Raw genomic sequence first — 14,736 nt, 5'->3', positions numbered from 1 at the left:
TTGTTTGGATACGAAAAGTATTTTTCGACTACCCAATATTATAGAGTTTACAATTTTGCTCTCACAACTTGGGCTTCTTTCACTTATAATTTTCCTTAGCTTCTATGCGAATGCTCTGTAATTTGAAATATTTATCTTTATATTTCTTCTAGATATGATACTACAAAATTGATGAGTATTCATCAAAGGAATGTATTGCCGACTATATTGGCAGACTCTCGACTACGAACACATACAATTCCCTCAGTGAGCGCTCAGGCGAAACAGAACAAAATTGTGCTGGAATCTAAAAACAGTAATGTTTGCACATACGAAATTGCATGGGGATATTGAGACTGGACATTGCATGTACATATGTGCAATCTTGTCGGTAAAAGATAAGGCAACTAGAATTAAACACTCTGTAGAGTTCATGTATAATTATAAGAGATGCTTGGGTCAGTCGTTGAGATATTTCCTGTTTTTATTTTAAGTAATAGAAGATTAGCACAATAAATAGACTTGGTCGCAGATATACAAGATTTGCGCTCAGCGTGCATATTCAGATTCAAATATTTCCATGCTATTTTTGCTTCTTGTACTAACGTAACATTTTTCTTCTCAGTTTTCTGCTTCTGCTTTAGTTTTGCTCGCCACTGTTCTTGTCATATCTATTGCCAAATAAATACCAGCCAAATGGCAAATATGTGGAAAGAGGCTCAGGCCTCATTGAAAGCCATTTTCGGTAGTACGTGCAGCAATAAAAGACGCTCAACCCTCAGACAGTGTTTCGACAGTCTAAGCTCAAAGCAAGATAGCCACAATTTTGCATACGAGCTCGTATTGCAACCAACGGTTTATGCGCTTATGAATATTGCAATGCAGTAACAGTCTGAAGACGAAAAAGGTTATATGTTGCATGCAACACACATTCTTTGCCTGCTACTTAAGTGTGTGTGTATGTGCAGTTACACTTGTTTTTGGCAGAATCAAAGCGGATGCATGATTTGCATGAAACGCTCTTGGACTCATGTGAGTGTATGTGTGCGTGTGTGATGCGCCACTGAAATGAGTAAGCATCCTTGGCTTGCGGCCAGTTGTGCGCGCATTCGTGTAAACAGCGAACATCATTGCCCAGCCCCTGTCCTCCACCCCGCCCAGCGTTGGCACCTCCATCAGTACCTTGATTACGCCCCAGCATGGCAGAGGCCAACGGCGATGAATAACTGAATTGTTTGTACTTGTAATTATTTGTACACAAACAAGCGGGAAGAAACCACTTGTGGCGGGATGCCCCCGCTTCTCTGGCGCAAAAGCGCAAAAGCTCAGCGCCACTAACGCTGAGACATTGCCACGGCCGTGTGCATTGCCACTGCCACGCCAGCGAGCGCGCCGTGAAGCGATGCGTGGCGAGGAGATGATGAGACATTCGCGCGGCCCAGGGTCTCTGTGGGCAAGCGCGTGCATTCTGCTGTGCCACTGCAGCACACTCATGCGGCCACGTGTGGCATCCTTCTGGCTCACAAATATTTCATTTCAATTTAAACGCACTTAACACATACCTAATGACGGAAATTTATGCAGGCATTTATTTGTTTGTTCACTTGTTCACGCGAATTAATCAGCGCAAATATTTATTTATCCATTTTCACTCGTTTATTCTTGTTTACCTATGAATGCAGATGCCCGCGTGCGGTGCGGCGTGTATGTGTGTGTTAAATCATTTGCAGTACTCTGTCGCCACTGAGAGCGTCGGCGTTTAATTTATATTCATTTGCGGGAATTTTAGATCGCCATGCGAAAAAAAAACTTTTGATGCGAAAATCAATTTTAATTTATTTAATTAATTTGTGGCATTGCCAGGCTCGATATTTCGTGAATTAAGCACATATGCATATACGGGCAATGAAATGAGCTATAAAATGTGTTTGCAATTACATTCGAGCGAATACCTTAGCGCATTGCTGGAGTGAAAAGGTTGAATGAGCTAAATTTGCAAATTAAGTTGTCATCACTTATAAATATAAATATAAAACGTAGTTAATGCTTTAATATCTAACCGGACTGAATGAAATAAAAGTAATGAAATCTGAAAAATTCAGATAAACTCCAAAACATTTTTAATCTACAAAGCTTGTGACACTCAGAAGGAAAGATCGGAGGACCTATAAAGTATATATCGTATATTAAGGACTGAATTTTGCCATTTTTCTTTTGTTTTTGAGTTGGAAGGGGAAGCTTTGAAAGATACCGTAATTTTTCAGGAGTGTATGTACGATTCATATTGGTCGCTGAAGCGGTGACCAATACGCCTACGTACTAAACCCTTAACTCCTTCGTCATTGCTTGTTATTTGACCTAAGAAACCGCCAATAGGAATTACACCATGAGTTCATCACTGCGTTGCCACTATTTTCATCTTATTTCTAAACTATAGCACATCACGCTCTAACGCTACCCTCACTTGTTTTGATTCGGTCATAAACCGCACTAAGCTGTGAAGTGCATTTTCTTCCCTGCTGTCGCAGAAGGAACAGTTCATCCCGTCATCGTGACCATATTTGTAGAGATACTCTCTAAAACATCCGTTCTCCGCCAAAAACTGCGTCATGTGGAAATCTGTCTAGCCATGCTTGTACACTTTTGACTTATTTCGGCCAAAAGGGCTAGTCTACTCTGCCTTAGTCCATCAATGTCAGTCGTTATCCTCGTTGGCGCCGCCCTCACCCTTGCCGCTTTTCCGCAGGCTTTGTCTAGATGCGTCTTAAAAATTTAATCTCACTTTTAGATATTTCACTGTTGCATCGTAATGGTGTATCCAATCAATATTGAGTGTAGCGACCTCTAGTTTCTACCTGCTTGTAATTAATACTGATTCCGTCTTTTGTTTGCACCAACGCTCTTTTTCGCTAATTTCTTTCGCCACCACGGTCACTGCGATGTTATCCACGTATCCAATTATTTGTACCTCTTGAATAGTGACAGGCGCAGCACTCCACCCTATAAGATGTTCCACAAAAGTCCGCCCAGGACTGAACGCATCACCATATAATTTTGTGGTCCTTCGTCTGTGTCATATAGTAGTGTCGACTAGTAGTTGGCGATGATCTTCAGCAAATAGAACGGTGTTGTTTTTAAGTTGAAGAGCTCTTATTATATGGGGCCCATAGGTCGAGTTAAATGCACTCTTGACGTCGAATGTGACGACCGCACATTAATCTTTGAAGTGCACAGTGGTACGTACGAGTTTGTTGCTCCAGGCGAGGCGGTTTGTTTGGCTTTTGTATTGGAACCAAACGTTGAGTCCTCTTTGGCCTTTATAGTTTTGTGAAAGGATCCATGAGCATTTAATTGCGATCTTTAGGGCCTTGTTAGGAGTACCGTCCAGTCCTGGTAGCATGTTGTTGGAGAATCACTCTGCTGCTTCTACAACCTGTTTGTCGGTGACTGCTGAAGTCATCTCGGAGCAACTGAAGTTGCTGTGTTTTGTTTTTGTTTTATTTGCGAACACGCATTTATTTTCACTGTATATAATATATTTTTCTTACAATCCTGTTCTGAATATGATTATTCATTCTGACGATAGCAAACAACCAGAGTTCCACCGAAAGTCTGAACGAGTTACAGCATTTCCTTTTCTTGTTTATACTCTCTTCTTCGCTCTTGTCAAATCAGAGCATTTTGCTCGCAATCCCACCGACGTCCATGTCCATTCACTCCATTCATTGCCACAGACGTCCTTTGTACTATGCAAAACGACTCATTTAATTCACTTATCTGCTTCTCACCCCTCACACCTTACGCTCCAAAATTCATTTCCGAATTTATTTACTCGCCTTTACACGCCCAAACGACATTTTAATGGCAACGAATCGCCAATCTCCTACAATATCTCACTCATTCGACCACTAAATCATTCATTCCTGCAGCCATTAATTCATTTATCTGCAACTGCGTGGGCACGGCCACCACCCCGCACATATTAAACATAAAACATTTCGAATTTGAAGAGCTGCTCAGAATTATTTTCCGACAGCTGCTGCCACAGCTGTCCACTTGCAGTGTTTCTTGTTTGCCACCAGTTCAGTTGTTGTTGTTGTGTTAGGCGAGCGCCTTGTTGTTGCCGGCTGGTGAAAATTTTATTTCAACTGGCACTTTGTAGTCAACACTCTCCTCATATACTTAGTTTTATTAATATATGTACACATACAAGTATATATGTGTGCGTGTGCGAAATTGCCGTCCGATTTGCCGCCCATTTGCAGCAACTACAAGCTTAATTTGTGGTCACAGCTTGCTCATACATGCGTACCCTCGAGCGGGCGGGGAAAGTGCCGTAGGACTGAAGTGCTGGCCGAGTAGTTTGGTCCAAAGCAAACTGGCTACTCGGCAAATTGTGTGAAGTTTTCACAAACTCTACTCTAAAGTTTCATTGCGATTGACATGAGCCACTCGTCTTTTTCTAAGTTATTTTCTCAAAATTGTTTTTTCGGTTAGTTTTCATCCTCTTTGGACAACGTTTTGTACAGTGTTTCAAGTTAGCTTGTCCTCAAGTGTTTTTCTTGCTAAGAACTCTTTTTGACTTGCGTTTTACTTGTTCGCTCTTCGGGTGTGGTTTCTCTAATGACGTTTTAATTATCTTCTAAGCTTATCTTCATTGGTGGGAATACTTGCTGGAGGGCATTATAGCATTTCGATGAAACATTCAGGTCATAGGTAAATTGATAACTGAAATGTGTAAATGACGGGACAAAAGTGAACTAATCCCACTATTTATATGCATGAATGGAAGGTAAATTTCCAAAGTTTATATTCCAATTTAGCCGGTAATGAACTTTGCAATCTCCTACCCCCTCCTTATTTCGCTGAATGAAAGGAGGCAAAATAAAGTCGAGCACTATTGACGAGATAAAGAAGAGCAAAATTTATTTACAAAAGACTACCAACTACCATAAGCTTAGGTATTCTTCGGGTATTAAAATCAAGTAAAATTTGAGTATAAAATTTCACATGTTATTTTTATTTTATAAAATAATACTTTATATATTTATCCCTCCAAATATTTCTTACTTGCTAATCGAAACTAAAGCTGTAGTTGGTCGCCGAAATAAATACAAAGTACAAGTGCTCAATTATTTAAGAGGACCGGCGGAACACACGTTCTCATATTCGCACATATTGTTTCCACTTTGTTATTTCTTCGTTTAGGTAAGTACCGTGAAAAGCGCGCTTGCTAAGGCCACGGCGAAGCCCGCCAATTTCAAAGGAGCGAGTAAAAACTCTCCAACTACTGCGAAAATATTTACCTTTTGCAAATATGAGCATGTTTAGTTGCTATTGTTGCAGTTGTGGATTTTGTCCCATTATGGTATGGGCACTTACCGTTGTTGGATACCTTTGACGGTAGGAATGTTGGCATGACTGCAGCCATTTCCTGTTTTCTTATCCGTCGGGCATGAACCACTGCCACAAACACACTCTCACCTACTAGTGAATAAGCGAATTTTAACAGAAAAGAAGGACGATATGACCAAATATGCCTTTTATGAGTAGCTGGAGTGCACTTATGACAACTGCCCCCGGATTCCTGCCCTGCCCTGCTCCAAAATTCAGCTTCCATGGGGGAACCTCTCCAAATGGGTTGAGACTTATCGACTTTGCAGGGGCTTCAAATATGGTCGTCTGTAGTACTAGAATCCAACACAAGAAAACTCATCAAGGTAATTAGCTGTCTTCGGAGACCTGGAAAATCTACTGTCGGCTAGATTTCACCACGCGCTAATCCTTAGAAAATACTTGTGAAAGCAATATTAACAGACCACCTTTTTGCAGATTTTAGAGCCGCCTTTGACAGCACGAAAGGAACTGCTTTTATGCCGCTAGGTCTGACCTTGGTATCACCGCAAAGCTATTACGGCTGTGTAACCTGACATTGAGAAACATCAACAGCTCCGTTAAGGTCGGAACGGACCTCTCCTAGCCGTTCGATACCAAATGGGTACAAAGGTACATCCTATCACGCGACTTCTTCAATCTTTTGTTTGAGAAAATAATACGAGCTTCAGAGCATTCTAAGAATCTTCTATAAGAGTTTACAGCTGTTGGCGTGGGCCGATAATATTGATACCATTGGCCTCAATGGATAAGTCGGTCTTAGTATTGTTCGAAAAAAAGGTTTTACGTAAGATTTATGGTCCTTTTGAGCTGTACGAAATATACGGTGACATTGATGTAGTTCAGTGAATCAATTTCTTTGTGTTTAGATATGTTTAATCTAAATTTATTCTCGCAGTCTAATTAAATTCCCTACTTTTTAGGGTTCTGGAATATTAATAATAGGGTGAAATAGTTTTCCCGCAATAGATATTATCTAGCTGGTCTTGAGGTCTTGAGTCAGAGTGGTTGCACCGAATCAGCAATGGAAACGACCATTGCTTGGGGCCTTGGTGGGTTGGTATTAGCTCTACGGAGCAACTTATATTTATCCTCTATCTCTTGCAAAGAGAATGAAAGAAATTCGAAGTGAGTGAACGTCGACAGACGTTTTGTTTTATTCAAATTGTTTATGTATATTGCACCTGATGTCACGAATTGCTGTTTGCCAATGAAATTAAGCGGACTACAATGACCGTTTATTACCGTCAATGATATTAACATAAACACACAAAGTTTGGGAACCTGACATGAGAGCTTTGGGGTCTGTAAGTACGTCGTTGTTATAATTTCCTGGCTACTCTTTGAATATAAGAACACTGTGTTCAACGAACTGAAAGAATGTCTATAACAATGCACATAAACACTCACACGCCTTACTTGTCACATATATGAGACAGTTTGCAGTTCTAACAAACTTCTTCAATAAAGGCAAACGCCTACCTTCTTGTCCACATTATTGGCTTTTCAGGCCAGCCAAATATTTCGCAAACAAATATGGTCTAACATCACCGCCCGGATAAGGTTTGCAGGGGCGTACGAGGGACCCGCCTGCTATGATTGCTTGCGTAAACAAGTGAAAAGGCTGCCGAGGAGATGGAAAAGCTCTCATTTCCGGACATGAAAGTTCTAGTTTACCTGTGCGTTTTACTGATTAACCCACAAGTTAGCCCAGTGGTAAATTGCTCTCGAAATTTGCTTTGACTGTATTAGGGTACAATAACGAATTCTGAATACCAAATATTCATTCAAGCATAGATACAATGCATATTATGTACCACCACCTCCACCACCACCACCTAACTCAAAAACTTCACTTAATAGATTAAAAACTGGGGGCTAACATTGAAGTAATTTGAATGATTTTATTTATAGCTTGGTTTTTAATAAAACTTGTATTGTTCGACTTCACCTTAAATGTAAAATGGCACTGACGACGACTGGGTTCTCATGCCACTCACATGTCGAACTGGCCGGAGAGCTAGAGCGTACCTTTTTCTGTCCGCAACATGAGCTTCGTACGTTTGCCTTCATAAGAGCTTTCAATTATGATTGCAAAGCAAATAACAATTTGCTCCATATCCTTGTCTCTGGAAGTAGTTTGGACTTGAGAGAAATATCGCATAAAAGATACAAACATTTACATGCATAATATTGTGCAAACAATTTTGAAATGTTTTCCAGCGCTGAAATTGCGCAACTAGAAGATATCAATAAAGCGAAACTAAAATGTGGCAGTAGAAAGGCAGTTCAGAAAGTCTCTCCATTGGGAGTGGGCTTGTATGTGAGCTCACTGAATGTAGTTTGCATAAGATAAATATTTGATTTCTCTTTTTAGGTAAGTGGTAGTGTGTAAACGCTTGAGGTATTTGAAGAGGGGAGTGCAAGTGGGCGCAGGGTACCTAGAATGACATGGATATGCTGAAGCTACCCAATTTGATAGTCATTTATAAAATTTCGTTTCAATTTGAAAGTGAGTTGAAATTTCAAGTCCTCATTTGCGCTGGGAATGAGCTTACTATTGCAACCACTCCCATAAACATCAAATTGAACACACTTTGCGCAATTAAAATGCCATTTTCGAGAATTGCTAATTCGGCTGAAGTGTACTCTGAATGGCGCAGGTGTAGATTACTGGCTGGTTTTCGCGAGGCTTCAAAGCTTCGGAATTCAAGGATTATAACAGAAGAGAAATCTTATAGCCTGCGATAATTACCTTCGTAGTTGTTGTAATAAAAGCGGTCTGGAATTAAATCGCAATTAGATTTCTTGGCTATCGGGTTTGTTCGGAAAGTAGTATTTGTACTTTGGTGCGTGCACGCACTGACTTAATTTGGTAGATGGCGTTCCAAGCTAACGAACGAGCGGCTGGTTAGTTGTCTCCCAGCACCTGAAGAGTCAAGACAAATATTTTCGCGCGACGTGTTTCTGTGAGTGGTACACGCCGAAAATGCTGCGTTCGTTAGAGCAGAGGTACGCGATTAAATTCTGTGTAAAAATCGGTAAATCTGCGACAGAAATATTTGATATGATGGTGGTGTGTTTCGGTGGCACCAGACCTTTTTGGAGGAAAGATTTTGCTGATTAATCATCAAATCCAAAGTGAAAACGATGCTCATTGTCTTTTTTAACATTAAAGGCATCATCCACCATGAATTTGTTCCTCCTGGACATACCGCCAACACCAAGTTTTTTGTGGAAGTCCTCAAGAGACTCAAACTAAGCGTCCATCGGGTCCGACAAGACATCGCAGCCGATTGGTCCAGATGAAAGGGCTATTCCGGTGAATGTCCTCCTTAAAGTATTTGGGAAATTGAAGACTAATTTTATTTGCAGTACAATTTGTCCAGACTTTGTTATAATTTCGCAAAGCTTGGGCCATGTACTTGGTTGGGTGACGGGTGGTACAGAAGCTTATTGAATATATATTTAATTAAAGTTAAGAGAAAATACAAGTTTAAAGCAATTTAATTCTTCGAAGCAGTAGCTACTCAGGTTTCTTCACTCCAGATATATACCTCAATATAATAGCTCTTGCTATTCTCACTAACTTCTCATTTAAGGACTAATAAGACCAACATTCCTGGATTTAAAGTGCTTGTTGCACACATTTGGTCACAAGAAAAAGTTTTTGAACTAACCTATGCTTAAATGAACAAATGTTGGATACGCTTTAGTCGTTGAAGCACTTTTGTGTTAAAAAGTTATATGACGGACAGAAAGCAAGCGAGAAGTGGCAGTAGCACGGTCTGCAAAAAACGAAAGTAAATTAAGAAAAAGTGAAATTTGCGCACGAAGAGCAGCCAGTTATCCAGTCGACGTCCAAAAAGTCTTTAATAAAGGTACTATGTACATAGATATGTGTGTGTGTGCCAATAGATGTGCGTAGGTGTAGTGTGTAATGCTTTAATGTAATGAAATTTTGTACTTAATAAAACTTGCGGTAAAAGTTACCGTTATTGCAAATAACCCACAAAAAGGTGAAGGCGAAATTACGAAAGGCAAGTACAGAAACAGCAAAAGAAAGCCGACGCACAGGTTATTCCACAGTATCTCTCCATATAATTGGATTACTCTAGCAGAAGTTGAAGGAAATTGAGCCCTTACCTAAATGATGGTGGCTTACGCTAAGTTCAAAAATGGTTTTTATTGTTTAGTTGGGAAAGTTCACATTGATTTGAGAGTCCAGTGTTTATGTGCAATTTAACTTGTCTTCAAGGTAAAGAATATAGAAAGGATATAATTTAGATGAAAACAAACAGAGGTTTGCTTCGGTTGCATTGAAACTATAATACCTTTCCCAAATACAAAAGGCTCCTTACAAGTATTTGATCCGGATCGGTAAATTTGCACGGCCACTGTATGCTATAGTAGCTCAATCTAAACAATTGCCATCTTGATATCTCGTTAAATGAAAAAAAAAACACGTATTAAAGATGGTCCAATTTTTATGGCAGCTAGGTGCTATAGTGGTCCGATGTATAATAAATAAGTAAAAATTGAAAAGTCCCCAGTCCACCATAGCAAAACACATTTTTTGACAAAATTCGCTTGTTATTCAGCATAGTTCCCTGCAAGTTTAATTTAGCCTCCAAATGTTTCGATACCAGTTGTGTTGTATGAATTGTCCTGAGAAGTGAAAATTGTCGCTGGGGACTAGATTTGAAGAATATAGTGATTTCGGAAGCAATTCGAAGCCTGACTCATGGATTTTTGCCATCTTTTTAGCTGATTTATGACACGGTGCTTTGCCTTAGTGAAACAGCACTTTCTATGTAGTCTATTGCGCTATGTAGTAGTCGCTGTTGATGTTCCTTCCTTTCTTAAGGTATGTAGTCAGTAAAGATTATTCCATGCAAATACAAACACCATAATCTTGTCAGCCGACTGTTGCGTTTTTCCCCGCTTTGGAGCGGGTTCATCGTGTGCGGTCAAGATGATTATCAAGTGGACTTCGGAGGGAAATTATAGATTAATGTCATTCATTGTCACATATCGACGCAAAAACTCGGGTTTATTACGCTTGAACATCTTCACAACGCCTCTTGATGGTTGATTTTCCTGTGACAGTGACCGAAATATCGTCATCAAATCAAGTTAATGCCTCAACTGTATTCTTTTCTTTCAATACTTTCTCATTTGTGAACTTCCTTTTTATCGAATTTTTTTTTTCACATTTGCAAACTAATCATCCGACAGCTGACAAGTCTATATACGCGACTTTGGAGGATTAAGATTAACTAAATTATAAGGATTAAAATCTTGTAGCGCCATGCCGAGGACATTTCAATTAACCCACTAATAAAAAAGAAAACTAGATAACAATGCGCCATTGCTATTATGGTGACCATATACTGTATGTGGCAAGTACCGGAATGAAATTTGCTGCCAGGAATGAGATACATAAAAGTTGAGCAAATTATGCGCGACGCCTAAATGGATTCACAAAAGTTTTATGCTTTGGTTTTGCTTTCGTTACACTTTGTTGTCTCGGTTATTGGCTGGCTTGGAACTGGGGGATCATCATCCAGCAAAAGCCACATTGCCGTAGTGCCGGCAAATACTGCAAATTCTCAGTCGACACGCACACACCGTTACAAATTGGCGGCCATCTCATGAAACACGCTGAAATTACCAGCGGAAATGTGCTCTAATGCGAAGCTAAGCGCCAGCGTATGTTTCATGACGATTCTCGTTACCATGTCTTGTCTTATTTAAGCCCTGGCAAATCTGTTGAATCTCTCACTTTCGCTTCAGGAATAAATATCTCACAACCAAAAGCCTAACTATTTACCAATTAATTAAATATTTTCTTATTTCTAACTATGAATTTTTTAACTAAACTGTTGAAATTAATAAATAATTATAATTGAGATGATTAAGCTAAATAATTTTTTTTATTCTGCAAAAAGGAAATCAGATAATTCTCAGTATTTTTTTCTTTCAGATATCGATCAATATGCCACGCTCTAAATGACGACGCCACCTTTGAACGACGGATAGCGCGGGATGTATCAGTTTTGTTTGTGATATTTGCTTTCCCTGAGTTAAAGACGTACGTTAAGCTTAAGTGAGATTGTTGCAGACACATATCTACACATATTGCTAAGTGAATGTGGATTCACATTTTTTCTTTACACCGTCTTCATATATATATGTATACTTTTATAGATGTTGTGATTTATCTGATTTTTTTATTTGAAAAAGTCTTTAGTTGAAATTTCAAACAACAAATTTTGAGTTTAGCGGTTTTTGAGAGCAAAAACCAAAACGAAAAAAGACAAGCAAAGCAACACCGAAGACCAGAACAACAATAATACATAACTACTTTAAGTAATTTAATATTAAAAGAATCTACATAAGTAAATAATCAATACGAAAAATACTTTTAAAATAAAATATAACTATAAGAATACGAAAGTATATAACTAATAGATAAAGGAAATAGGCTTTAATAACCCGAGCACGTAAGAGCAAAGTGATAACTATACTTAGTATACATACATTAAAAAATATCCACCAAAACATCCCATCGAGCATATAAAAGACAAAAATCTTCAACTAAATCTACCCAAAGTGTTCCCTTAAGCTCTCGCCGGTCCAGCTATAAGCAGCAGCTCCTCAATCGCAACTGTAAAGGCGGAGAGTGTGTGAGATTCGCGGAGTCACCATGTCACATGGGGGCGGCCAGGAATGTTTGTGATATTTCCAGCTGATGAACTCATTTTGATGACATATGGTCCCGCCATACCACGTCTAGCACCACGACCAACACTCGACCGTTTGCGTGAACCCGAAGTGCCAATTGAAATACCACTAAGATCATTGTCACCGCCGTTACCGTCGGTAATCGCCACCACCACTGATACAAACAAAACAACAACTAATTCAAGTGCCGTTACCGCGGTCGCCACAAACAGCAGTAGAACTGCCGCCAGTCAAGGTGTTAACAGCAGTAACGTCAGCAGCGCCAATACCACTGCACCGGCACATAACTCATCTGCGTCGCGATCCTTGAATAGCGGCGCTTCCGCCGCTGCGCCAGTCTTCACCACCGCCTTCACATACGATCCCAGCCAACCAGCCCAAACCACTTCACAGCTACTCGCCTCGAACTCCCTACCGCCAACGCCAACTCGGCGTAACTCACGCACATCGCGCACGTCCCTGACACATTCGGCTTCGGCCGTGCCTGCACCGGACGCAGCCATCTCCAAGCGTTCGAGTGTACGGAGCAACAGAAGCAACCGCAGTGCGCACCAACAGACGCCGCCGTCAGCGACGCAACTGCAACATCAGCAACAACTGCTGCTTCTACAGCATAAACAACAACAAGAGTACCAGCATCAGCAATTACTTCTACAACAACAACATCAGCAGGAGGAACAGTTATTGCGACACTTGCAAATTCAGAAGCACAACAATACTTCCAAGCGATCCAACAACTCAGCCACAACCAGCCAAATGCAGAACGATGCGACAGACAGCTCGCGATCGATGCAGGGCCGACAAGTTGGGCCAAGACCCACGTTAGAGCGCGGTACAGCTATACGCGGCGCTACACCGCAACACGGTCTTACGCCGCAGCGCGGAGCGACACCACAACTGAGCTATGAGACGGAACAATTGGACGAATATGCAGGCGCCACATCACTTGGAGGAGGTGGTGAACAGCTGATTAGTGCGCGCGACCGTAGTCCAAGCGTATTTCTCGAACCGCCTTCGCCCGATCCAACACAGATTATTTATGGCCCAGGTTGGGGCCGACCGATGTCGCCGATGGATCTGCCACCTGAACCGCGGCCTAAGTCCCCCACGCCAAGCAAATCGTCTCGTTTGCGTCCGAAATTACATCTGCCCTTAGGCAGGCTAGGACGTTCTACCTCCACCGATCAGCGCGAATCGAATCGCTTGAAGGAAGACCTACAACTACTTGTCGATAACCCAGTCTTTAATTGCGAAAATTTGCGACAACGCAATTTCGATGCGTTCTTCGAGTCGGGGGAACCGAAGTATAAGTTGCAGCCGATGACGCCGAACTCGGCTCCTACCGGTTCCCTATCGAGTGCCAGCAGTCAGTATTCACCGCAAATAGATGGGCGTAGCACAAAGAGTGCCGGTGGAGGCGGTGGTGGGGGTGGTCTGTTTGCACCCACGCCAAATGAAGGCAAGACGGCAATGAACTCGCGATCGCGTTCCACCGAGCAACCAGTGTCACCGAACCGCGAAAGGCGTGCGGCGTCCGTTAGTAGTGGTGTTGTGCCCCAGAAAGGTGACAGGTGCCCTCAAAACACACATTCTTTTACAATAACTAATCATATTAAGATTTACTGTTTTGCAGTTCAAGAGGCTTTTCTAAAATAAAATAAAAAATAAAAATAAATAAATAAATTGAAATCAAAGACAGATCATTGTCAATCAAAAGAGATTGCTGAATTAATAGTTTGAAACAGTTAAAGAGAATGAACTGCGTGCATCAAAAAGATTTGAACGAATTTCGGAACGACTTGAACCTAACCTCAAAATTTGTTACTCTTTGTTGCTTTATTTAATTAACCGCTAAATTAGTCTAACTTTGATTTGCCTTTTGCTTGGTGTTGTTGTTTTTCGTCCCACTTATGCATTGCTTTGACAAAAAATGGAAGGATAAGACACTGAAATGTTTTTAATGGGAGTGGGGATGAAAGAGGGGTGTAGAATGACTCTGCGTCAGGAAGAAAAGTGCGTTTTTGTATTTTGCGAAGTGGTTTGTGGTTAGACCTAAACTTCAAAGACATCTGTTGACTTTCTCAGCTGTCGCCCAAATGTCTTTTGAGTTTGATCACGGCTAATATTCTTCGAGCTGTGTGCCAGGCGACCCAACCATTTGTAAGATTATGTCGAAAGTAGCAAGTGAGGGGGGGTGAGGGTGAGTTGGATTATAAATTAATACCAAATCCTCTTTGTGTAGTTTTTCGTGACCAATCGCTAAATATGAACCAAAACTTTAGTATGCAGTTACTTTGTAGAAGTTCTCCACACTTCCCTAAAATTTATTTTAGCTGCTTTTATCAAAATTTTAGAGCTCTTACTAAAAGAGTATCAAGTTACAGGTCCACAAATTTCTCTTGGCTTGAGAAAATGTCATTGAGAGCCAATGTCATTGCTATTGTATTCTAGAATTAATGCCGTGCGTCACACAAGTTGGAGTTATTTAGTATTGTTGCTGTTGCTTTTTCGTAATGCGCGCCGACTGTGTACAACAAAGCACACATGTCAAACACAAATGCCAACGCATATATTATATGTACTTACATATGCACACAGTCCGCTTTACGCTCCGTT

At 40.7% G+C, this 14,736-nt stretch overlaps 1 protein-coding gene across 3 annotated transcripts in view; it reads left to right on the top strand.

Annotated features, from left to right (window-relative positions):
• Positions 1-14,736, top strand: part of LOC108973251 — a 199,276-nt gene that overhangs the window by 28,920 nt on the left and 155,620 nt on the right. For all 3 annotated transcript variants that reach the window (XM_018940360.1, XM_018940359.1, XM_018940361.1), the window contains exons 3-4: positions 11,360-11,467; positions 11,620-13,684. In XM_018940360.1, the coding sequence (XP_018795905.1) occupies positions 12,106-13,684 (1,579 nt within the window). In that variant the 5' untranslated portion in view covers positions 11,360-11,467; positions 11,620-12,105. The remainder of the gene's footprint in view (positions 1-11,359; positions 11,468-11,619; positions 13,685-14,736) is intronic.

The sequence above is a fragment of the Bactrocera latifrons genome, unplaced genomic scaffold (genome assembly GCF_001853355.1).
Source record: "Bactrocera latifrons isolate USDA-ARS-PBARC rearing strain unplaced genomic scaffold, ASM185335v1 scaffold_47, whole genome shotgun sequence".
NCBI classification, from domain to species: domain Eukaryota; kingdom Metazoa; phylum Arthropoda; class Insecta; order Diptera; family Tephritidae; genus Bactrocera; species Bactrocera latifrons.
The sequence above is the reverse complement of the archived record's forward strand: the minus strand, read 5'-3'. Positions and strand labels throughout refer to the sequence as shown.